Raw genomic sequence first — 25,000 nt, forward strand, 5'->3', positions numbered from 1 at the left:
TTCACGGTTCTGCCTTGAGTCTGTCTGGTGCGGAACACGGATTTCTCCGGAGAACCCTGCGACCAGCTACATGGACATGATAACAACCAACATAAATCTGCTTTTCCTCGACAGGAAATTCAGGTAATGTGACAGCCGACAACAAGCTCAACTGGTAAATGTCAAACAGATTGGTGGAGTGTTGGAGACAGCTCCTGCTCCTGCTCCAGGTCTGACTAGGTTTGTATTTGAGAAGGACCTGACATTTCTCCGCCTTGTGAACGAGGTCGAACACACTCAGCCCTGGAGGCATTCTTGCTCCGTCTCATGCTAGAACTGGTTAAAGAGAGGCACATGGATTAGTATCAGTCATTCATCTGCCATAATTCAAATGTCTGTCTGTGAGTTTCACACAGTGACTAATTTCACGGGCAGAATGGGAACAATGCCAATAACGGCATTCTTTTTCAGTGTAATAGAGGAGTCCTGAAATGCTCCTCAGTTCTCTAGACACCACTTCAGGAGGTACTACAGGAACACTTCCTTTGACACTAAAAAGGAACTTCCTTTGACACATAAGAGGAACTTCCTTTGACACTGAAGAGGAACTGAGTTCCTGATGAAGGAAGAACTGTTCTGGATCCTAATTAATATGTTCGGAACTCCAGAGTGTGATTATGATTCATGAGTCATCTTTGAAATGAATGTATTAGTCACTGTGGACCCTGAAGCAAAGAATTACGTTTCTCAATCTTGCAGTTGAACTATTTATTCATTTCCGATTGTATTTTCATAGCATGTTTCCACTGGATGTTGTTGGCAGTGAGCAGGACAGTACCCCTAGACAAATGGTGATGAGATTGGAGCTTGTTGATATGCCTGTAATATCCGCGGTGCCCAAGTTCAAGCATGCAAGTTTATCCGGCTCCAGTGAGTCCGGTTACAGCAGGACTGCTTGTGATATGCTGTGCAGCCTGCACCGCTCTCTGTCATGTAGCAGATGTAAGTAATAGGCGCCACCTTGCTTGTGTCACTCTGGGAAGCATCTGATATGTGTAAGTGCTGTGTGAGTGTGTGTGTGTGTGTGTGTGTGTGTGTGTGTGTGTGTGTGGGAAGCATCTGATACAGTATGTGTAAGTGCTGTGTGTGTGTGTGTGAGTGTGTGTGTGTGTGTGTGTGTGTGTGTGTGTGTGTGTGTGTGTGCGTGCGCACCCCGTCTATTGCCCCTGCGGTGTGTGTGTGTGTGTGTGTGTGTGTGTGTGTGGAGGGGGGGGGGGGGAGCATCTGATATGTGTAAGCGCTGCTGGTAGGTTTCCCAGTGAGGCCCAGTGATGTAATTAGGAGTCATTAGATATGTTGGAGATGATGTCATGTCAGCCTGCTGGGTTAGGCCCTCAGAGGATGTGTACAGAATCACAACGTGCGATACACACACACACACACACACACACACACACACACACACACACCACGCACCCATGCATACACCCATACACGCACGCATGCATGCACACACATACACACACATGCACGCATGCACACAAACATGTTTGAACACACACATATGCACAGTCATGCATGCACACACATAAGCGTGCTTTGTATAAAAAGGGATTGCATGTTGGGTTTGCGTTGCATTTGATTTGTTTGGTTGTTTGTGGCTATGAGGTCTGATTCCACACACTAGTTTACTTTAATTTGGAGCTGTACTCACACACAGAACAACATCAATCTGAATGGGTTCAGAGGTGAACTTCTACACACACACACTCTCACTGACACAGGCACACAGCCATACACATGCTCACTCACACACACACACACACTCACTGATACACGCACACAGCCATACACATGCTCACTCACCCACACACACACACACACCCACACACACACACACACCCACACACACACACACACACACACACACACACACACACACACACACACACACACACTCCCACTCCTCTGCAGCACCCTCATTATGTTGTGTGCCCTTGACCCCGTGGGCTTTGCACAAGTACATTTGCTTCTGCTGTTTTATTGTGTTCTGCTTATCTATCTGTCACACACACACACACACACACAGAGATGGAATTGAACTTGAAGCAGGCTCCTATACCCAGATGCTTGATAGCTGCCGGCGGCTCTGTGGTGCCACTTGTGTCTGGTGTGGTCTGTGCTGATGGAGGTCCTCGGAGCTGCTGTAGAGATGGAGAGATGGCTCACAGAGCTTCTGGAGACGCGGCGTCCGTTTGAATAAACACAGCAAACGACTGACATCATGTCTCGTCTGTAAAACCTTGCGTCAGTCAGTAAGGGCATCAGTGTTTGTGCATGATGTGTTCATGGGATTAACATCGGTAAACAATCAGTAAAATATGTCAATATTGTGCTAACAAACTGACAAACGTCATGGTTACAACATTAGTCTCTGGCACACTTATATCTACAGAGGATTATGGGTCTCCTCCGTGCTAAGGGTGTGTGTTCATAAACTGCTCACAAAAAGTAAGGAAACTTGACTTTGGCCCATTATATCTCCCCTTTAGTAATACCAACCAGTAAAGTGTTTCATATCATTTTTATCGTTGATTTGTCACCTTTACAATGAGGTATAGCTGGTAAGCATAGGGCAATCATGGAATGAGCAACACAAGCAAACGTGTAAGTAGTGCCAACGAAAAATGTGCCAAAATAGCCTGTTATGCTGTTGGAATTCACCTTTGTTACTTCAAGCATTGACGATTGCACTCTCCCACAGAAATGAGGAAAACAAAACATGTTAGGCATACATTTGTTCATTTTATACTCCGTGTCAGGGTCCTCAGTAGCGTGTAGAGGATCCATATGCAGCCACAACAGCTTGGCACCTTCTTCTCATGCTGGTCACCAACCTGGCTACATTCTGCTGTGGGATGGCATTCCATTCCTCGATAAGGATCTGTTGTAAGTAAGCCAACCTGGTTTTGTTGGTGACTCTGGCACGTACTTCATGCCCAAGCTGATCCCACAAGTGTTCACGGCAGGCCATTAGATCCTCTCCACTCCCAAATTCTGGAGGTACTCTCTGATGATCCCAGCTCTATGGGGGCGAGCGTTGTCATCCTGGAGGATGGCAATTGGTCCCATATTCTGGAGATATGGAATTGCCACTGGCTCCAGAATCTCATCCCGGTATCTAACTGCATGATGATTGCCTTCAATGATAACAAGGTCTGTCTTTCGAGTTAGGGAGATATCACTCCACAGCAGAATGTAGCCAGGTTGGTGACCTGCATGAGAAGAAGGTGCCAAGCTGTTGTGGCTGCATATGGATCCTCTACACGCTACTGAGGACCCTGACACTGAGTATAAAATGAACAAATGTATGCCTAACATGTTTTGTTTTCCTCGTTTCTGTGGGAGAGTGCAATCGTCAATGCTTGAAGTAACAAGGGTGAATTCCAATAGCATAACAGGCCATTTTGGCACATTTTTTGTTGCCACTACTTACACGTTTGCTTGTGTTGCTCATTCCATGATTGCCCTATGCTTACCAGCTATACCTCATTGTAAAGGTGACAAATCAACGATAAAAATGATATGAAACACTTTACTGGTTGGTATTACTAAAGGGGAGATATAATGGGCCAAAGTCAAGTTTCCTTACTTTTTGTGAGCGGTTTATGATGTGCACTGTTAATATGTCTGTGTGTGTGTGTGTGTGTGTGTGTGTGTGCGTGCGTGTGCGTGTGCGTGTGCGTGTGCGTGTGCGTGTCTGCATGTCTGTGTGTGTGTGTGTGTGTGTGTGTGTGTGTGTGTGTGTGTGTGTGTGTGTGTGTGTGTGCGTGTGTTCTCTACTCAAATCCCTGGTGACATAGGCATGATATAGTCGCCATAACACAAACACTCCTTGTCATCAGTGTGGGCTCTTCCTGTGTTTTGCACTTTGATGCTACCAGCTCCATTTGAGCTGAAAGAATTTGTGAATAATTTGACCATTTTTTACAAAGTAGATACTTTAAAATGAATACCTCTAACAGCGCTGCACAGCAAGACCATTTCACTGTAATATTGATTGGATAAAAAGAGGAAAACACTCACGCTTGTCAGTTGTTAACCTTGATATGATATGCACGTAGAAATCATTTTCTGAGTCGTACCACAGAAGACTCCAAACAAGGACTGAGCTACTAGGCTGTGTGTGTGTGTGTTTGTGAGTGTGCGTGTGCGTGTGCGTGTGCGTGTGCGTGTGCGTGTGCGTGTGCGTGTGTGTGTGTGTGTGTGTGTGTGTGTGTGTGTGTGTGTGTGCGTGTGCATGTGTGTGCATGTGTGTGTGTGTGCGTGCGTGTGCGTGTGTGTGTGTGTGCGCGTGTGTGTGTGTGTGTGTGTGTGTGTGTGTGTGTGTGTGTGTGTGTGTGTGTGTGTGTGTGTGTGCGTGTGTGTGTGTGTGTGTGTGTGTGTGTGTTTGTATCAAAGGCATTAGTCAGCCGGGGGGGATTCATCTCTCTACAGTGCATCCAGAGGTGTGTGAGGCAACGCTGATATGCAAATGAGTCTGATACTGGATAGACTGAGTGAAAGAGCATGCATATAGTTTGATGGATGAGTGATGGCTGAGCCTGCTGGACTACCTGTACTACAACTGTGATACTACAGCTCAACATTTTCAGCAAATGTGTGGGTATGCTGTATGTGCTGTATGGTGTATGCTCAGTATGGTGATGTATGGCAATGCTGTATGTATGTGCTGTATGCTGTATGCACATTATGGTGATCTATGGCAATGCTGTATGTACTGTACTGTATGTGCTGTATGGTGTATGCACAGTATGGTGATGTATGGCAATGCTGTGTGTATGTGCTGTATGGTGTATGCACAGTATGGTGATCTATGGCAATGCTGTATGTACTGTATGTGCTGTATGGTGTATGCACAGTATGGTGATGTATGGCAATGCTGTATGTATGTGCTGTATGGTGTATGCACATTATGGTGATGTATGGCAATGCTGTATGTATGTGCTGTATGGTGTATGCACATTATGGTGATCTATGGCAATGCTGTATGTACTGTATGTGCTGTATGGTGTATGCACATTATGGTGATCTATGGCAATGCTGTATGTACTGTATGTGCTGTATGGTGTATGCACAGTATGGTGATGTATGGCAATGCTGTATGTATGTGCTGTATGCTGTATGCACTGTATATGCTGATGTATGGCAATGCCAAAATGTTTCTTAAAGGCCCTCCATCTTGTAGCCTCCTACAATCTAATCACTTATGTTTACCTACTGTATAGACCTGAATGTTTCTCTAGACATGCCGTGCTGGCCATTATGGAATCCCATCAACATCAACATCAACATCAACATCAACATCAACATCAACATCAACATCAACATCAACATTAAAATTAACTTTAACATCAATATTATAAAAACATCCACCTGGGATGCTATCACTACACATTTCCGATATCAGTTTCAGCACTCCTGATCTCAGTTCAATCACAGCACTCCTGATCTCAGTTCAGGTACAGCACTCCTGATCTCAGTTCAGCACTCCTGATCTCAGTTCAATCACAGCACTCCTGATCTCAGTTCAGCGCTAAAGGACTCCATGTGTCCCCTCTCCACCTCCCTCTTTGGCTCATATCTCCATGAGAGGAGAATGAAGGAGGAGAATTGATCATGTTTTCCAGGCTCACACTGTTTACTGTAAACTACAGCGTCTACAGCAGCATGCTCTGGAATGGGGAGATGGTGCGGCTGCAGCAAAGCAGCACCAGATCAGGGCCACATCAGGGCCACATCAGGGCCACATCAGGGCCACATCAGGGCCAGATCTGGGTGGGCCCCGCGGCAGGCCTGTGCGTGTGGATCAGACTGCTGAGGGGCGGCTGGGCTCTGGGAGGCTCTGTGTGTGTACGGGGTTAAACTGCCCGCCGCGCTCCGCTCCGCTCCGCTCCTGCTGGAGGACACTGGGGGCATTAAAGAGAAATATGGCTTCATAAAACGCCCAGAGCTGCAGCACGCACTCACGTGACCACTGCAGCCCCCTCCCTCCTTCTCTCCCTCCCTCACTCTCTCCCTCCCTCCTTCTCTCCCTCCTTCTCTCCCTCCCTCCTTCTCTCACTCCCTCACACTCTCCTTCCTTCTCTCCCTCAATCTCTCCCTCCATCCTTCTCTCCCTCCCTCCTTCTCTCCCTCCTTCTCTCGCTCCCTCCTTCTCTCGCTCCCTCCTTCTCTCGCTCCTTCTCTCCCTCCCTCCTTCTCTCGCTCCTTCTCTCCCTCCCTCCTTCTCTCGCTCCTTCTCTCCCTCCCTCCTTCTCTTGCTCCCTCCTTTGCTCCCTCCCTCGCTCCCTCCCTCACTGGCTGGCTGTGGGAGTCAGGAAGGAGGAGGGGGGAGTTTCTTCTTCTCTCTCTTTTCCTTTTTGTGTGTTTATTCGCTTGGCTCCTGAGCGCAGAGTCAATTAGTGTTTACGTCCTGATCTCTTCTCAAGGCCTCTGCGGCTCGTGAGGAGCCCTTGGCGAGGGAGGGATACGCTTTCAAGCAAATGATGATTCCTTTTCCGTTTCTCATCGACTTACTGAACAACCGTTTGAGACTGTAGCTCTCACCTTCTCTTTTTCGCTCTTCCCATCTTTCCTTCTCTCTCTCTCTTTCTCTCTCTCTCCCTTTCCCTCTCTCTCTCTTTCTCTCTCTCCCTTTCTTTCTCCTTCCCCATCATTTCTCTCAGACAAAGAGAATTTGGAAACAGCAGGACAGCAGACAGACAGACACAACAAACAATACAGCACTGGCCTCTGTTCTGCTAAGCCTCTGTTCTGCCCATATAGCCTCTGTCCTGCCCCTAGTGAGCCCATGTTCTGCCCCTAGTGAGCCTCTGTCCTGCCCCTAGTGAGCCCCTGTTCTGCCCCTAGTGAGCCTCTGTTCTGCCCCTATAGCCTCTGTTCTGCCCCTAGTGAGCCTCTGTTCTGCCCCTAGTGAGCCCCTGTTCTGCCCCTATAGCCTCTGTTCTGCCCCTAGTGAGCCTCTGTTCTGCCCCTATAACCTCTATCCTGCCCCTATTACCTCTGTTCTGCCCCTATAGCCTCTATTCTGCCCCTAGTGAGCCTCTGTTCTGCCCATATAGCCTCTGTTCTGCCCCTATTCTGCCCCTAGTGAGCCCCTATTCTGCCCCTAGTGAGCCTCTGTTCTGCCCCTATAGCCTCTGTTCTGCCCCTTTAGCCTCTGTTCTGCCCCTATGCTCACTGTCTTGCCCCTAGAGAGCCTCTGACTTGCCCCTTATACTGTACACACACTGGTGCCTCTCTGCATTGTCCTCTGCTATTGATTTCTCCACCTTCATTTTTAAGGGGCAGAGAGTCCCTGCAGTGAGACCTGCCGATGCAGTCCAAACGGACCTGCGGTGAGACCGGTGAGACCTGCCGATGCAGTCCAAACGGACCTGCGGTGAGACCTGCCGATGCAGTCCAAACGGACCTGCGGTGAGACCTGCCGATGCAGTCCAAACGGACCTGGCAGGGATCCAAGGCCTCCTCCTCTGTGGAGCTGGTTCTGTTGGAGGAGCTGCTGACCCAACACACACACAATAATTCAACCAGCCTGTCCAGTCACTGGGGATGCAGTCTGCAGTCAGCCCTGGACGTGTGCTTATCAAGCAGGCCCCCTTCACTGCAGCACAAAGCCCTGCTCTTCTCCTCTCTTCCCTCTCTCCTCCTCTCTTCCCTCAGACAAGAGGCTGCTCTCCTCTCTTCCCTCTCTTCTCCTCTCTTCCCTCAGACAAGAGGCTGCTCTCCTCCTCTCTTCCCTCTCTTCTCCTCTCTTCCCTCAGACAAGAGGCTGCTCTTCTCCTCTCTTCCCTCTCTTCTCCTCCCTTCCCTCAGACAAGAGGCTGCTCTTCTCCTCTCTTCCCTCTCTCCTCCTCTCTTCCCTCTCTTCTCCTCTCTTCCCTCAGACAAGAGGCTGCTCTTCTCCTCTCTTCCCTCTCTTCTCCTCTCTTCACTCAGACAAGAGGCTGCTCTCCTCCTCTCTTCCCTCAGACAAGAGGCTGCTCTGCTCTCCTCTTCCCTCAGACAAGAGGCTGCTCTCCTCCTCTCTTCCCTCAGACAAGAGGCTGCTCTCCTCCTCTCTTCCCTCAGACAAGAGGCTGCTCTGCTCTCCTCTTCCCTCAGACAAGAGGCTGCTCTCCTCCTCTCTTCACTCAGACAAGAGGCTGCTCTCCTCCTCTCTTCCCTCAGACAAGAGGCTGCTCTCCTCCTCTCTTCCCTCAGACAAGAGGCTGCTCAGGTGCCATTAGCCTCTACTGTGAGCAGCCCGCAGAGGCACACAGAGACCTTTTATCCCATTTCACAAACAAACAAACAAACAAACAAACAAACAGATGGATAATATAATTATATATAAGGGGAGAGAGAGAGAGAGAGAGAGAGAGAGAGAGAGAGAGAGAGGGGAAGAGATACATCGATAGATAGATAGATAGATAGATAGATAGATACATAGATATATAGATACATAGATAGATACATCTATAGATAGATAGATAGATAGATATATGGATAGATAGATAGATAGATAGATAGATAGATAGATAGATAGACATATATAGAGATAGATAGATAGATAGATAGTCATCTAATGATATTACTTCCATTACAAATGAATGCAAATAGAAATGTAGATGACACTGGAGGGGATCAGGAGGATCCTTGGGGCTTCACATAGCTTATTACACAGTTGCCTAATTTTTCAACATATAGCCATATTACCTGTTGCAAATCATGGAAAATTAATGACACATTAAGTTAATGCATTCATGCAGCAGCCAGCTCTTCCCCTAATTAATACAATTTCATGTCCTTAATCCACACAATCCACATTCCATATTCATGAGTAGGCTTGTGAATCCATGTGTGATGTCATGAGATATTTCTCTGACAGGTGGTGGGAGGCAAGGAATCATTTACAGATCCGGGATTTTACAAGGGCAGGCTTCCGTGGCACACGAAGTCACGCTCATGTTCGACCCGTTTTATGGCTTGTGAAATAGGAACGGAGGTACAATAAATTAACATATCGCTCCGGTAGGTGGCAGTGAACGTTCTCAGGTAGCCCGTGTGAGAGAGCGCAACCCACATCTAGATAAGAGCTCTCTCCCATGCTGCCTCGCGTAGCGCCAGCGCAAAGTGTGTGCTTGTGAGCCGCGCTTTCTGTCAGTGAGTGCGTGTCAGCGTGTGAGAGTTGGAGAAGGGAAAGTGCCTGACGCCCCGAACAACCCAGGAGCTGACTCGGAGCCGGGGAAACGCGTTGGTCGGCGGAGACACGGGGAAGCGGAAAATTCGAACGCGCTCACAAGAAAGAAATCGACGAATCTGGGCAGGAAAAGTGGAAAGAAATCTTCTTTTTCGGACTTTTGAGCAATGCGCTGGCAGCATGGCCAAATGGTTCAAGGAACACCTAGGATTCAAAACCACCAAAGCACCACCTCCGGCTCCTCCGAAACCGGACTACAGACACTGCCACCCCACAGTGACCGGTACCCCTGGCTACCTCCAAGCGAGCTCCGGTTCCTCAACGCACTATCCGAGCCCAGCGCAACCGGACATTCTTGCTGCCTACAAACTACAGAAGGAACTGGACTTCGAGGACCCGTACACTGGAGGCGTAAATGTCGCGTATCAAACCGGGCCGAGCTCTGTAGGGTCGCCGGACATTAAGTACGTGTCACCGAAACACCGACTCATAAAGGTGGAAACGGTGGAAAAAAACAGCTGCTCCCCGGTCAGCAGCGCTACGCCAGCCCCGGCAGGGAGCGTCTCTATCGGCAGCGTCAAATCCCCCACCTCCCCTCCTCCCGCAAATGACGCCAAGCAAGAAAAGGTAAGGGTCTTTCCAAGTGAACAGGTAGAGGGTGCCGCTGAAACCTTCCTACACATTCAGCGCACTAATGCTCTTTGTCTACAAAGTACTTCTTCGGACAGGCTGCTCAAGACTTTTGAGTTGAAGTAGGCTACTGTCTGTACGAACATTTTCGACCGATTTTACTTGACAGAGATGACAGATATTAGTCTTCACAGTTCAATAACGAGTGTTCATTGTTGTGTCAACAATAGAGTTGCCAGGGATTAGTGCACGTAAAGGTTGCCGTTCCGATGTTAGGTTCATTCTTGCTTACAAGTTATAGTCTAAAACCTGCCAAACAAGTTGCTTCCTATATTCCTCAATAGAAGAGTTCCGTAGCCTCCTCTCCTTCCGCCAGCTAGCTACAATGTAACAATCTACATTCCATAGTTGACTACACACGTTGTCACGGTTTTTTGTTCTCTCTGTCTTGGCAGACGAATTTTTGCGCAACACTGCGCCGTGCACGTAGCCCACGGGCTTCAATGCACTGTGTGAGCGCGCCTCCACTGCACATTCTCCAACACTTAGGGCGCAACTTATCCAGAAACTGTAAATGTCGTCGCACATGACTCACTTGTTCAGTTTTCTTTCTCTATCTCCAGCGGGGAAATGACATCTCCCGTCACATTCAATATCCGTGGGTGTTAAAAAACCATGCCTTCTGTGAACCTGAAACCGAGACTTCAGATCCTCTAAGAACTCACACTGGTTCTTCAGTTGTATAGCCTGGCATTAGATTGACCATGACGGACATGTATGCCCTGTCAGACCTTTCCAAATAAGCACTCAGAGTCAGACAACTCTCTGTTGAATCCTCTACAATAGACTCTCTTTCAGGGTCACTTCAATCAATCTCAGTTAGTGTGGGTGGGTTACACTGTAATGTTTGTGTGAACACAATCCCTAATCATTTGAACAGTGGATGGGGGAGGGTCATACTCATCCCCATGAGAATCTATTTTCTGTATCCTTTTTCCGGGAATCCACACATTCGTGTCACCTTCACACTCCTCTGTAATCCTCGGTCTCCGGTCAGTCTGACGGGCTATCCCCTGCCCAGCGACCCCAGTCCCACATTAGCACTGGACGTGATCTGCGGAGCTCTTTGGACCTCACACACACACACACACACACACACACACACACACACCTCTTGTGTGTTTGCTTAAAATCCACCTCCCACCGAACAAACCTCCTCTTGGAATGTAAGAACTGTGTGCGTGCCGTTTCCTGGCGAAGAAACGTGAGCTTGCAGGCATGAGCTGTGTGTGTGTGTGTGTGTGTGCGTGTGTGTGTGACAGACAGCGCTGAGGGGCTCAGCTGTTGTGAAATGACTTGGCTTCTTCCTTGGGCCTGTTTGCTAACCAGGAAATAGTCCCAGTAGGAAAATCCCTAGGAGGACGAATCAGAAGTATCATTGCATCACTGAAGCTTTTTCACCACACTTACACAGCCACTGTTGAGGAGAAGTGTGTGTGTGTGTGTGTGTGTGTGTGTGTGTGTACACACTGGACTTGTTGCATCAGGCTGTGTCATTGTGGTGTGCTGGTGGAAGGACGGCGTCCATGGAGGTGGAGGAGGTGGTCAGAAAAGCTTGGTCATCACAGATGTCTGATGGTCTAGATGTCATTTCTCCTCCGCAACAAAAGCACCTCCACTTGCGCTGGGTATAGAGATGGGAATGTTGTCATGGGAGTGTGTGTGTGTGTGTTTGTGTGTGTGTGTGTGTGTGTGTGTATGTGTGTGTGTGTATGTGTGTATGAGAGAGAAGAGAGAGAATGTGTGCGCTACTTGACCCAAACCTCACGCACAAACCTGTGATGCTAAAGATGCTTCTCTCGGTGTGTGTAGTGGCGTCATCTTGCCCGGGTGCTGATGCTGGTGGTGGTTAAGTGTTTGATGCCCCCCCCCCCGTCCATTGTCCCTGTTGTTTTTCCACCCTGGTCATATTCAACTGTGTTTAGCGGCTCGGCAACATGCAGAGAACAACGGCACGGCTTAGGCAGCAAATTAGCTTGTGCTGTAAACGGCAAATGTAATCTCTCAGACAACAAAGCAGGCTAAGGAGCCTCAGTACACACACACACACACACACACACACACACACACACACACACACACACACACACACACACACACACACACACACAGTTTTTCCCATCGCTGCACTATTAGTCTCCTCCAGCAGAACAACAGCAGGCGAAGCGCTTATCGCCGGTGAGGCGTACAGCAGGCGCAACAGTGCCGTTCTTCCTGGGCGGTAAAGCCACCATGGGGGCAGCCATCTGATAAGGACGTCCAGGGAAGAAATCTCCGGCCCTGACCAATTTTATACCACAACAGATGTTTCGGTCGGAGGCTTAATTGAACAGATTAGCGCTCTGGTTAATTGGAGCCTGCACTGAGTGCTGTAGCCAATTAGGCATGAGAGAGGAGAGGAGAGGAGAGGAGAGGAGAGGAGAGGAGAGGAGGAGAGGGAGAGAAAGAGTGGAGAGGAGAAGATGGAGGAGAGGAAGAGAGTGGAGAAGTGAGGGGAGGATAGAAGAGAGGGGAGATGAGATTGACTCTTCTCTCATAATTACTCTTTCTCTGCTCTCTTTCACTCACTCACTCACATCCCCTCTTCCTCCTGCCTTGTCCTCTCCTTGTTTCATTGTCTTTCTCTAACACACACATCCACACACATCCACACACATCCACACACACACACACACACACACACACACACACACACACACACACACACACACATACACACTCACACTCACACACTTTTATCACACGTTTATCACACGTTTGACTCTGCAGGATCGCTGTATAGCTCTTGTGTGTAAAGAAGACGTTTGACTGCAGGATCGCTGGATAGCTCTTGTGTGTAAAGAAGACGTTTGACTGCAGGATCGCTGGATACTGTAGCTCTTGTCACTGCACTTTGAGTGGAGAAATGCTCTTGTAACAAGCCTGACAGATATCCAGTCATTGTATGTGGCCATAACGCAATTTGCAATTAGCGGTGTGTGAACTCCTTTAACAATAAATATTGTGTGTGTACTTAAGGAGGATGGAGCAGAGTTGGAGTTGTTGATGGTGAGGCTCAGCTTGGCTGTGGTTGTGTATGGATGGGATGTGGTTTCTGAGTGTGTATCAGCTATCACTTGTGTGCCATGGTGGTGAAGGCATCAGTAAAAGACCTGTGCTCTCTGCAGTTTATCAGACGAAATGATTACATTGTGCGATTAGTTTTACCATCCACACATAGTGAAGTTACAAATAGACTACTACTAGGTAATAGGCCTTGCTAATTCAGACACAGACCCTGTGTGTGTGTGTGTGTGTGTGTGTGTGTGTGAGAGAGAGAGAGAGAGAGAGAGAGAGAGAGAGAGAGAGAGAGAGAGAGAGAGAGAGAGAGAGAGAGAGAGAGAGAGAGAGAGAGAGAGAGAGAGAGAGAGAGAGAGAGAGAGAGAGAGAGAGAGAGAGAGAGAGAGAGAGAGAGAGAGAGAGAGAGAGAGAGACACAGAGAGAGACACAGAGAGAGACACAGAGAGAGACACAGAGAGAGACACACACAGACAGACGGACGGACGGACGGACATTTTGCCAACTCGACTGGTGCTTGGTGCTGCTGAGTGGCTGGGATCTCTGATTGCAATCAGTGAAAGGAATTGCTCACATCCCTCCGGTAACGTGCCCTGCGTTTGACTGAATCCCGCTTTTCCCGCCGCCCACTAGCCACACTGCCCTCTTCCTCACCCTCATCCAGAAGTGTGGGAAAGACCAGATTAGAGTACCCCCCCCCCCATGTCTCTGCAACGCTGACGATATGGGCTTGTTACCTCTGATCTGATCCAATCACTCTCCGCCTCTGTGCGGGAGAATTGTGCTCAAGTGCTGCGGGCCTGTCGTGTAAACTGCCAGAGATAGTGTTGGGGCCTCCCTCTGTGCCCTGAGAGAGAGAGAGAGAGAGAGAGAGAGAGAGAGAAATGGAGAGAGAGAGAGAGAAATGGGGAGAGAGAATGCCCAACTCTGGAATATGCAACTACAGGGGCAGAGGGCAGGCGGGGGGGCGGGGGGGCAGAAAAAGAGAGAATGGGAGAAGGGAGGGAGTGGGAAAGGGAGGGAGGGAAAGAGAGAGTGGGAAAGAGAGGGAGGGAAAGAGAGAGGGAGCAAGGTGGAGGAAGTGCAGGGTAGAGGGTTGGAATCCAACTGCATTGCACAACTTCCTCCTGGTGTGCCATGCTGCACAAGGTGAATGAGCCAGAGAACTGAATGAGCCAAGGGAGGGACTGTGGGAATGAGCACGCGCACACACACACACACACACACACACACACACACACACACACACACATTCCACATAGGTATGCAAACTCAAAGGTGCAGATCCTCTCAGATCCACAAGGACACAGAAAGAAGAGTTGTTCACTACCCTCATCATTTCCATTGGAGGCAGAAATAGAATGCAGTTAGCTGAAGGAGCTGAGGAGGGGCTCTGAAGTATACATTTTACTCAGCTAGAATGAGACAGATGAACACACACACACACACACACACACACACACACACACACACACACACCTTCTGTGTTGCTTTGAAAAATCTCTGTCAGTGCGAGACAGAAATATACAGGATCTTAGTCCTGGCGGTTTGATTAGGATGGAATCAGTGCAGCCTTTCTCTCTCTCTCTCTCACTCGCGCGCACACACACACACACACACCCCGCTGTGTCTAGTCTCCTCTCATTCTGCAGACGTCCTGTGTCCTCAGCAGGCGCTGTGAGTTGAGTCTCTTTGCGGCTCCGTCACAAGCAGTGTACCACTGACCGACTTCTGCCTGGACAAAAGAAGGCCCCCCAACACGCACTGCCTCTGGTCTCGTCTCATTCTGCAGACACACACACACACACACACACACACACACACACAGCCCACTGCCTCTGGTCTCGTCTCATTCTACACACACACACACACACACACACACACACACACACACACACACACACACAGCCCACAGCCTCTGGTCTGGTCTCATTCCGCAGGTATCCTGCGTCCCAAGGTGCACTTCCCTGGCGTGTGTGGGCAGCCCAGCTGACTAAAGGACTAGAGGCTAGAGAGGGTCGAACACGGCGTGTGTGGGCAGCCCAGCTGACTAAAGGACTAGAGGCTAGAGAGGGTCGAACACGGCGTGTCACCTGACCACTCGCTCCTCCGCGCAGGGGCCGATTGATGCTTTAATTAGTCGGCGAGTGGATGCTAATCGTGTAAGCGCTGGGCTAACATGCGGAGTGCCAATAGAGTGTGTGTGTGTGCGGCGTTAACACAGTGTGTGGGCTCACGGAGGGTCCAGATGCATCAGTGGCAGTGTTAAAGGGCACTAGTCCACAGAGACATGGGCCTCTAGGATAACCAGACATCGCAAGTGTGTGTGCTGTGCTGTGCTACTGTAGCATGGAGCTGTTTCCTTTCTTCTGTTGGAGGAGCTGTGAAATGGTAAGCACGTACAGGCCACACACACACACACACACACACACACACACACACACACACATGGGACAGTGGTGCAGTTTTTTTTTATTGTTATCGCTCTGTAATTTGTTTTTGTTTACTGTGACAAGACCTTCATGGAACACTGAGTTGAAGACAATGATCAACTATTATCCAGCCGTTCTAGTTAATTAAACCTTCCCCTCTCCCCTCTCCCTCCATCCCCCTCTCTACCTCTCTCCATCTACCTCTCTCCATCTTTCCTCCCTCACTCCCTCACTCTCTTCCTCTATCCCTTACTCCCTCCCTTCATTCTCCCCTCCATCTACCTCCCTCCATCTCTCTATCCCTCCCTCCCTCCCTCCTTCTGAAAGCTGTGTTGAAGGACTTTTTAAAGTCAGCTGCTTAGTGATGAGCTGAAGGGCCAAGCTGAGCAGGGAGCAGGTGAGGAGGAGATGCTCTGGAGATGGAGACTTTTCCTTGTGTAGCTGGGAATCCATGCTAGCCACGTGTGTGTGTGTGTGTGTGTGTGTGTGTGTGTGTGTGTGTGTTAGTGTGTGTGTGTGTGAGTGAGTGTTAGGAAGTCTCACCAGTTGAGATGTAAGAGGCTTTTGTGAGCGTTCACCTTTCAGGGTAAAAATATCTGCAGAGCAGTGAATGCAGGTGTCACCTGTCTGTTCGTCTGGCGAACACACGCTGTTTGGAGTTCGCTGGTTTCCAGGCAACGCCGTGTTGCTCTTTTCACACTCTGAATCTCACGATGTGTTTGTTAAAGGGGGGAAGTCGGGGATGAACGCTGGCGTTTTGTGTTTCTTGTGCTTCTGCTCTGTTTGGCCTGTTTGGCGCTCCGTCCAGGGCGGTGGCAGCGGCTGGGTGCTTTGTGGAGAGCTTTTCCCCCGGCCAATCAGCCGGGCCCGGCAGCTTCCTGGAGAAGTGCACCGCGCAAATTACACATCCGCTCGCTGGAGGATGTGTTTGTTTTGTGTGTGTGTGTGTGTGTGTGTGTGTGTGTGTGTGTGTGTGTGTGTGTGTGTGTGTGTGTGTGTGTGTGTGTGTGTGTGTGTGTGTGTGTGTGTGTGTGTGTGTGTGTGTGTGTGTGTGTGTGTGTGTGTGTGTGTGTGTGTGTGTGTGTGTGTGTGTGTGTGTGTGTGTGTGTGTGTGTGTGTGCGTGTGTGCGTGTGTGCGTGTGTGTGTGGACGGGGCTACCTCGATGACCTTAGCGATAGGCCGCCCTTGCTTTTAAATGGTGAATTTGTCTTTTGCTCTATATTCATGTGCAAAGGTATTTCCAAGAAGCTCGTGGCAGCGTGTTTGGGAAGTGTCCGGACGTGATGCCCAAGGCACTGTGCTGTGTACAACTGTGTACAAAGGTGAAAATTGTCTGTTGTTATTTGAACGGTAAAGCCTTGCTTCTTCCTAAACGAGTTGTTAAAATCATAGAAACAACTGCAGTTGTTTTTCTGGATTCTGGAGATCTCAGAGTGGACAAGAACACTCACACAATGTCTTCAAGGTTCCCGTTTTAGATAGTTTAGAGAGCTCCCGAGTCCTGAGTGGACCACTGATTTCCTCTGGTTGTTTTACAACAAACAACAGCACTTGCCTGAGATCTACAGGGGAGTTTGCACACTGAGAGGAGGGCACTTTGGGCTGTGTGTGTGCTGTCCAAGAATATCTACACACATGTACCCCTGTGACTGAGCAGATGGCACATAAAGGCCATTTTGTTGGCCTGGCCTCTTCTCACTCTGCCATGATCTCTGGGGAGGATGTGTTCAGTCCAAAGATTCTAGAGAGGAGCTCTGTTCTAGAGTCTTTGCTTCTGTCTATGAAGGGTCACTGTGTACTGGTGTCAGGGAAACACCTTTGTCCATTAGTATGGTTCTAATCCTAACCCTAAACCAGAGAGGATCCTTGCCTAAACTCTAACCCTAACCCAAAACTTAACCCACCACCCAGAGTACACCTAGGAATGTACTGGAACAAGATGTTCTCACAGAAGATGTGTACTGCGCTCATATAAAAATGCCAGAGTTGCCGCAAACTGGAGGAACGTAACAGTAGTTGTAAACAGTCGTTCCTCGGCCCGTGAGTCAGATGTCCAGACATGCCAGTGGCTCGCCCGTGAGCGCGGCTGATTGCGTAGTTCTCCTGACCTCTCCGTAGAAATGAGAGAAACGTCAGCGGGGCCAACAGATGGCTTTGCCCAGAGTTTATCGCCAAGAAAAACTCTGTGCAATCTTCCTCCCCACAATAACAGTTCTGTACGGCTGTGCGGTAGCGCCCTTCTTAAAGACTACTCTCTATAAACAGGACTGCAGATATAGAGCAGCTCTTCCAGGATGGATTTAGTCATGAATTATGTTCTGCACATCCTGACCGCTAAACCCTTGGGCTTCTCTTGTTTTGTTGTCATTTTTTTTTTAAGGCTGAGAGGAAAAACTCAGCATTTTGCAGAATAAAGACACACTAGAGTGTACAGATGTACATGAAGTTCATGAACACTGTACATCAATAGATAGATAGATAGATAGATAGATACACTATATTTAGATGTGTGTGTTGTGTACGGTCTCGGGGTGTGTGTGTGTGGGTTTGTCTGACTCCTTTGTTGCCACAGTTTTGAATCATGTATGAGTGTGTCCTTTGTTGCCACAGTTTTGATTGTGTGTGTGTGTGTGTCTGTGTGCGCGTGCGTGTGTGAGAGTGTGTGTGTGTGTGTGTGTGTGTGTGTGTGTGAGGAATGTGACTAACATGTTTTTTTGACGTCAGTGTCTTGGCCACCGGGGATGCGGCATAGAGAGCACAGGCTGGAATGTCGCGCTGCCACACAAATATTTGAGGAATCCCAGTCTGCAGTGTTGACAAAGCCTCAGACAGCTTACCTGCAGCTCACACTCCCTCTGTCTATCTGGCGTGACCTCCGACGACATGAGCGCCAGTCCAAACAGCCTCAGCCCTACAGTGCTTATGTGTGCTTACGCTAAAGCGAAGCTAACCAGTCCAAACAGCCTCAGCCCTACAGTGCTTATGTGTGCTTACGCTAAAGCGAAGCTAACCAGTCCAATCAGCCTCAGCCCCAGTGCTTGTGTGTGCTAATATGCTAAAGCAAAGCTAACCAGTCCAAATAGCCTCAGCCCTACATTGCTTATGTGTGCTTACGCTAAAGCGAAGCTAACCAGTCCAAACAGCCTCAGCCCTACAGTGCTTATGTGTGCTTACGCTAAAGCGAAGCTAACCAGTCCAATCAGCCTCAGCCCCAGTGCTTGTGTGTGCTAATATGCTAAAGCAAAGCTAACCAGTCCAAACAACCTCAGTCCTCCAGTGCTTACGTGTGCTTACGCTAAAGCAAAGCTAACCAGTCCAAACAGCCTCAGCCCTACTGTGCTTGTGTGTGCTAATATGCTAAAGAAAAGCTAACCAGTCCAAACAGCCTCAGCCCTCCAGTGCTTATATGTTCTTATGCTAAAGCGAAGCTAAACAAATGCCCTTTTCACAACATATTTGAATTCATTCCAATGCTGCACAGAAAAAAATAGAAAAGCACTCCAAGAGTGCAGACCTCCGCCAAGCGCCCCCTGGATCCAGACGGTGATCCGGATCACTGCCAAAGTTCTTCAAAAATCTTCCTTGGGTCATTTCAGACCTTTCCTGAAAGTGTAATTTAAATCCATCCATTACAGACAGACAAACAAACAGACCAAGATGAAAACATATAACCTCCTTGGCGAAGGTAATAAAGATGACAGGTATGTCTGTGCTGTCGTTATGATGTCTTTAGCAAGAACCAGTTCAGTCCTCAGTTCTAGGTCCAGCACTCTCCACATTCTGACCAGATTACATAACTGATTCTGGCTGGCACCCTTCTGGGTGGCTGACCTGAGCTGGATTTAAGATAGAGGTGATTGTCTGTGTGATGATCTGAAAGATTGGGCTGGGAATCCGATACTGTACGTGTCTGAGTCAGTCGTGATCTGTCTGTGAGTTGTTTGAGCGATGTTGAGGAATGAAGCCTTCTAGAGCCTTGCTATGGGGGGAGATGGACACTGTGTCTGCAGATGCATTAGCAAATTCTATGTCGGCTGTCTGCTACCTTTCTCACTGTGAGACTCGCAGGACACTCAACAGTTTCATCTCAGACACTGGAATTTGGAATGGATCCATGCCCAAAAAAGAGCCAGTCTCTGATTTGGCTTTTTTTTGGTTGAATTAAGTTTATAGGAACACATCGACTTTTTGAGAAATTAGCTTATTTTCTTAGAGAATATATACCCCTCTGTTTGCGTGCTATAACCCAGTCGGACACATTAGCCTAGCTTAGCATGATGCACTGGAAGTCAGTTACACCAGTTAGCCTAGCTTAGCATAGCACACTGGAAGTCAGTTACCTCAGTTAGTCTATAGCTCACGTTTAGCTAATGGTTAGCTGTAGGCTGAGTTCTGAGTTAGGCTAACTTCTGAGTGATCTGGAGGCATCTGGAGCACTGGAGGGTGTGTGTGGGCTATGGGCCAGGTGTGTGTGTGTGTGTGTGTGTGTGTGTGTGTGTGTGTGTGTGTGTGTGGGTGTGGGGGGGGGGGGGGGGTTATATGCCGGCGCGGGGCGGGCCCAGTACCAGTGGCAGCTCCAGTTGGCCTATTTAGGGCCCGGCCCGGGAGCTGTGAGTGCGATGATGTCATGCCTTTGAGGGAGATGATTGCCGGATGATGTGCTGAACTTCGAGGAAGGAATTTGTCTTTTGAAACGCGACGTGGCTGCATCCTCCAGGGAGGGAGGGAGGAAAGAAGGGAGGGAGGGAGAGAGAGAGAGAGAGAGAGGGAGGGGAAACTCCACTGAACAATAGGCTCAGGCAGGCAGAAACGTAGACCTACAGGCGAAAAGGCAGCCCCCCCCCCCCCCACACACACACACCACCACCAGATTCACACACACACACACAGGCAGGAATGCCTCCAGGTCACAGCAGAACCGCAGCATGGCTCTGGCCCGGTCCAATTCCAATAAAGTCCCAGTCCAATAAAGGGTGAAGGGGTCAAAGGTCAACTGTTAAAGTTTGATTAGGACCTGTAGTCCCCCCAACCTCTAACCCCTCAGCAATGCAACTGTACAGAGTACAGAGTAGTGTTGCACAGTATACCGATACTAGAAAGGTATCATGATGCCTTAGCGCAAAAAGATATACGATTTGCGACGATGTGAGAGTGTAGTTGTGCCGTATTTGTGCCGTATGTGAGGGTGTAGTTGTGCCGTATGTGAGGGCGTATTTGTGCCGTATGTGAGGGCGTATTTGTGCCGTATGTGAGGGCGTATTTGTGCCGTATGTGAGGGCGTATTTGTGCCGTATGTGAGGGTGTAGTTGTGGTGTATGTGAGGGTGTAGTTGTGCCGTATTTGTGCCGTATGTGAGGGCATAGTTGTGGTGTATGTGAGGGTGTAGTTGTGCCGTATTTGTGGCGTATGTGAGGGGGTAGTTGTGCCGTATGTGAGGGGGTAGTTGTGGTGTATGTGAGGGTGTAGTTGTGGTGTATGTGAGGGGGTAGTTGTGGTGTATGTGAGGATGTATTTGTGCCGTATGTGAGGGCATAGTTGTGCCGTATGTGAGGGGGTAGTTGTGCCGTATGTGAGGGGGTAGTTGTGCCGTATGTGAGGGTGTAGTTGTGCCGTATGTGAGGGTGTATTTGTGCCGTATGTGAGGGTGTAATTGTGCCGTATGTGAGGGTGAAGTTGTGCCGTATGTGAGGGTGAAGTTGTGTGGCGCTGGCTCCTGTGTTCCAGTGCCGGATGTTCTACCGTCTTGTGTGCCACTGTGCCCACTGCAGCTTGCGCACCCAACTCCTTGGCATTCGCCAGCGGCATCTTTGCGAGGCGGCCGCTCGTCGTTGCCTGGCATGACTAGCAGGCTGGCACACACACACACACACACACACATACACACACACATGCACACACACACACTCACACTCGCACATGGCAGCGTTTAAGTTAATGATGGGACAGCAGTGGGGCCCGTGTGTGTGTGTGTGTGTGTGTGTGTGTGTGTGTGTGAGGGAGAGAGAGGGAAGGCCCTCTGGCAGGTGAAGCCCATAGTCACATGCTGATTAAAAGGAAACAAATTGGGCCCTGAGGTTTTCCTGCCGTCCAGGGTGCAGGGGCCGTGTGGAAGGCACAGGGCAGTAAAGTCTCACACACACACACACACACACACACACACACACACAGGGCATTAAAGCCTATTTATAACCCCAGCACGGCAAGCAGCAGGACCGCTTTTACTAGTGCCCTCTACACACACACACACACTCACACATTCTTACACACACACACACTCACACATTCTTACACACACACACACACACACACACACACACATACACACACACACACTTTTAACCTCCTCCCTGCAACCCCCCCTGCCCCCCCTCCACACACACACACATGCACATAACCACACACTCATGTACGCACAATACAGTTGGCCATATTTTCCTAGCCCAGAGGAAAAGGGTTATATATATAAATATACACTTTTTCTCTGTGAAACATAGGAATTATCCCCTGGTGTTGGCAGTGCAGAAAGTGTGTGTGTGTGTGTGTGTGTTTGAGTGTTTGAGAATCAGTGTGTGTGAGTGTGCACTTTGTTTTTTCTTGTTCTTCTCTTCAGGAGGTTTGTAGTCGAAGGTTTTCTTGAACACACTTTGAAGAATTCCTGTGTGTGTGTGTGTGTGTGTGTGTGTGTGTGTGTGTGTGTGTGTGTGTGTGTGTGTGTGTGTGTGTGTGTGTGTGTGTGTGTGTGTGTGTGTGTGTGTGTGTGTGTGTGTGTGTGTGTGTGTGTGTGTGTGTGTGTGTGTGTGTGTGTGTGTGTGCTTGCTTCGAAGAGTTCCCGTGGCTGTGTGATATTTCACCAGCGTTGGCCCTGGATGTCCAGTGTCCAGCAGGGAGGCGAGGTCAAGCTCCGTTACCTGCCATTGTGTTAAGCTTCAGGAGCCGTGCGCGTCTCCAGCACACACACACACACACTTGCTTTCACATGCACACACACACACACACACACACACACAGACATACACGTATACACACACACACACATACACGTATACACACACACACACACACACACACACACACACACACACACACACACACACGCTTCCACCTACACATACACACTCACACTCACACACACATGCACACAGACACACACACACTTTCCTTTCTTCTTCAGTTGCAGCAGTTCAGAGCCACGTATCCTTGTCTACATCTGTAGCAGAGGTACGCTGAAAGCTGTTGACAAACAACCAAAGAAACAAACATATTTAGTATGTTGGACATTCCCTCCAAAGAGGAGTTGCGTGATTGGACTATAACAACTCTGACATGCTGCTAGAATAGAATAATACTGTAATGTAATCCTGGATTTGATTTGTTTAGAATTGTGTGTGTGTGTGTGTGTGTGTGTGTGTGTGTGTGTGTGTGTGTGTGTGTGTGTGTGTGTGTGTGTGTGTGTGTGTGTGTGTGTGTGTGTGTGTGTGTGTGTGTGTGTGTGTGTGTGTGTGTGTGTGTGTGTGTGTGTGTGTGTGTGTGTGTGTGTGTGTGTGTGTGTGTGTGTGTGTGTGTGTGTGTGTGTGTGTAAAGGAGCGAGTGGCGAGTGGAGGGGGAGTCTTTGGGTGGACACGGCGAGACCAAGAGGCTTAGCTGCAGGACTAAGGAAGCGCTGTCTTCCTGAGGGGAAGTGTTTACAACTGTGTGACATTCCCTTTCCAAGCAGGGCAAGTCTGCACTGGCCCCACACACACACACACACACACACACACACACACACACATACAGCACCGCCCGCTGCTCTCTCTGGACGCTCGGCGCAGCAAGGGAGTGGCCCCCGCACACACACACACACACACACACACACACACACACGCTCTGTTCCCTCGCACGGCTGCAGACACTCACAAGGAACGCACGCACACACACACACACACATGCACATGCACAGACATGCTCACAAATAGATACATTTGTGGACATGAATACAGACACACGCATGCACACATAATGTACATACATTTTCAAAAACAGATAAACTGACATATATATATATATATGTGTGTGTGTGTGTGTGTGTGTGTGTGTGTATATACACACACACACACACACACACACACACACACACACACACACACACACACACACACACACAGAGACTTGTTGCCTCTGTGACCCCAGGGCTGGGTCAATAGGGTGAGAGTGATGCAGGTGTGTGTGTGTGTGTGTGTGTGTGTGTGTGTGTGTGGTGGGAGCTCTGCTGTGGTGACTGATTATACTGTATGCTGCTCCACCCTGCAGCCCTATTGTCAGTTGTCAAGCTATCCTCCCCCTGTGTTGGCCTTGCTAGGGGCCTTCCCCAGCCTCTCCATATGAACACACACACACACACACACACACACACACACACACACACACACACACACACACACACACATACACACACACACACACATATGCTCACACACACACACATTGTCATTCACTCTCACACACTCACACATTCATGCACACAGGCACGCTTAAAATCAGCAAACTAGTGCATTGTACACACACACACACACACACACCTGTATCCTCATGTGTTCTTGTAAACGCCCGTAAAGCTCTATTGAATTGAGAGAGAGTGAAACAGCTGGAAATGCACATAAATGAGGCAAAGATCCTTCATTACTGACAAGATAGAGCAACATAATGCATCTCTATGGAAGCAAAATTCAAACAGTTCCTGTCTGCTTAAAGAGGCGTGTCGCAAAGTCGTCATAGTGGGATATCGATCTCTGTCAGATTGGCAAGCAGTTCAGTTCGAATGTAACGTCACTGTCTGATCTGCTTAAAGGGGGATTTCGCCCCCCTCCCCTTCGCGAAAACAGAACGCGGAAATGTTCGATTGTTTGCGCCTCTCGCTCCGCTTTAACCCTCTCTGAATGAGGCTATAGCAAGTAAATACAGTATACACTCAAACACATACAAACTTGCATTCACACAGGCACTTCACTGATTGGCTAAAACAGAAACACAGCGCTCTTGGAGTCCTCTGATTGGTTGCGGACACACACCAAAACAGAAACACACTCTCGGCTCTAGGAGTCATGTGAGGTCACAGCATTTCCCGAGCAATCAAGGGATTGGGACTCGGATCTGTGTGTGTGTGTGTGTGTGTGTGGGATTGGGACTCAGATCTCTTTCCCTTTGTTTGGGTGCAACAGTGTTTTTGTAACTCACCCCGGGCCTATAGAAATATCACACACACATACACACACATGCATACACACACACACACACACACACACACACACACACACACACACACATTTGAAATGTTCGCTTGAGCCCAGCGCACTCTGCAGCCTGTTTGTGGGGCGAGCCCTCTTCCTGTTTACGTTTGTGGGGAGAGAGGCGGAAGAGGAGCCGCTCCTCTCTGCTGGAGCTCTGGGGGTGGGGGGGGTGGTGGGGGTGGTGGGGGGGTGTTCTGGTCAGCCCTGGAGCTCTGGGGGTGGTGGGGGGTTGGGGGGGGGTTGTGCTGGTCAGCCCTGGAGCGCTGGTGTGTCCTCGAGTGGACTGTCATTTGTCAGGTCTGACAGCAGTCACATGAGGCCTAGCAGAAAG

The 25,000-nt window shown here is 49.2% G+C and overlaps 1 protein-coding gene across 3 annotated transcripts in view; it reads left to right on the top strand.

Annotated features, from left to right (window-relative positions):
* Nucleotides 1–9,077: 9,077 nt before the first annotated feature.
* Nucleotides 9,078–25,000, top strand: part of LOC134068452 (SH2 domain-containing adapter protein F-like) — a gene marked incomplete in the record, with an annotated part of 115,647 nt that continues 99,724 nt past the window's right edge. For all 3 annotated transcript variants that reach the window (XM_062524072.1, XM_062524073.1, XM_062524074.1), the window contains 1 exon segment: nt 9,078–9,850. In XM_062524072.1, coding sequence (XP_062380056.1) covers nt 9,404–9,850 — 447 coding nt within the window.

Source organism: Sardina pilchardus, chromosome 21 (genome assembly GCF_963854185.1).
Source record: "Sardina pilchardus chromosome 21, fSarPil1.1, whole genome shotgun sequence".
Taxonomy (NCBI): Eukaryota; Metazoa; Chordata; class Actinopteri; order Clupeiformes; family Clupeidae; genus Sardina; species Sardina pilchardus.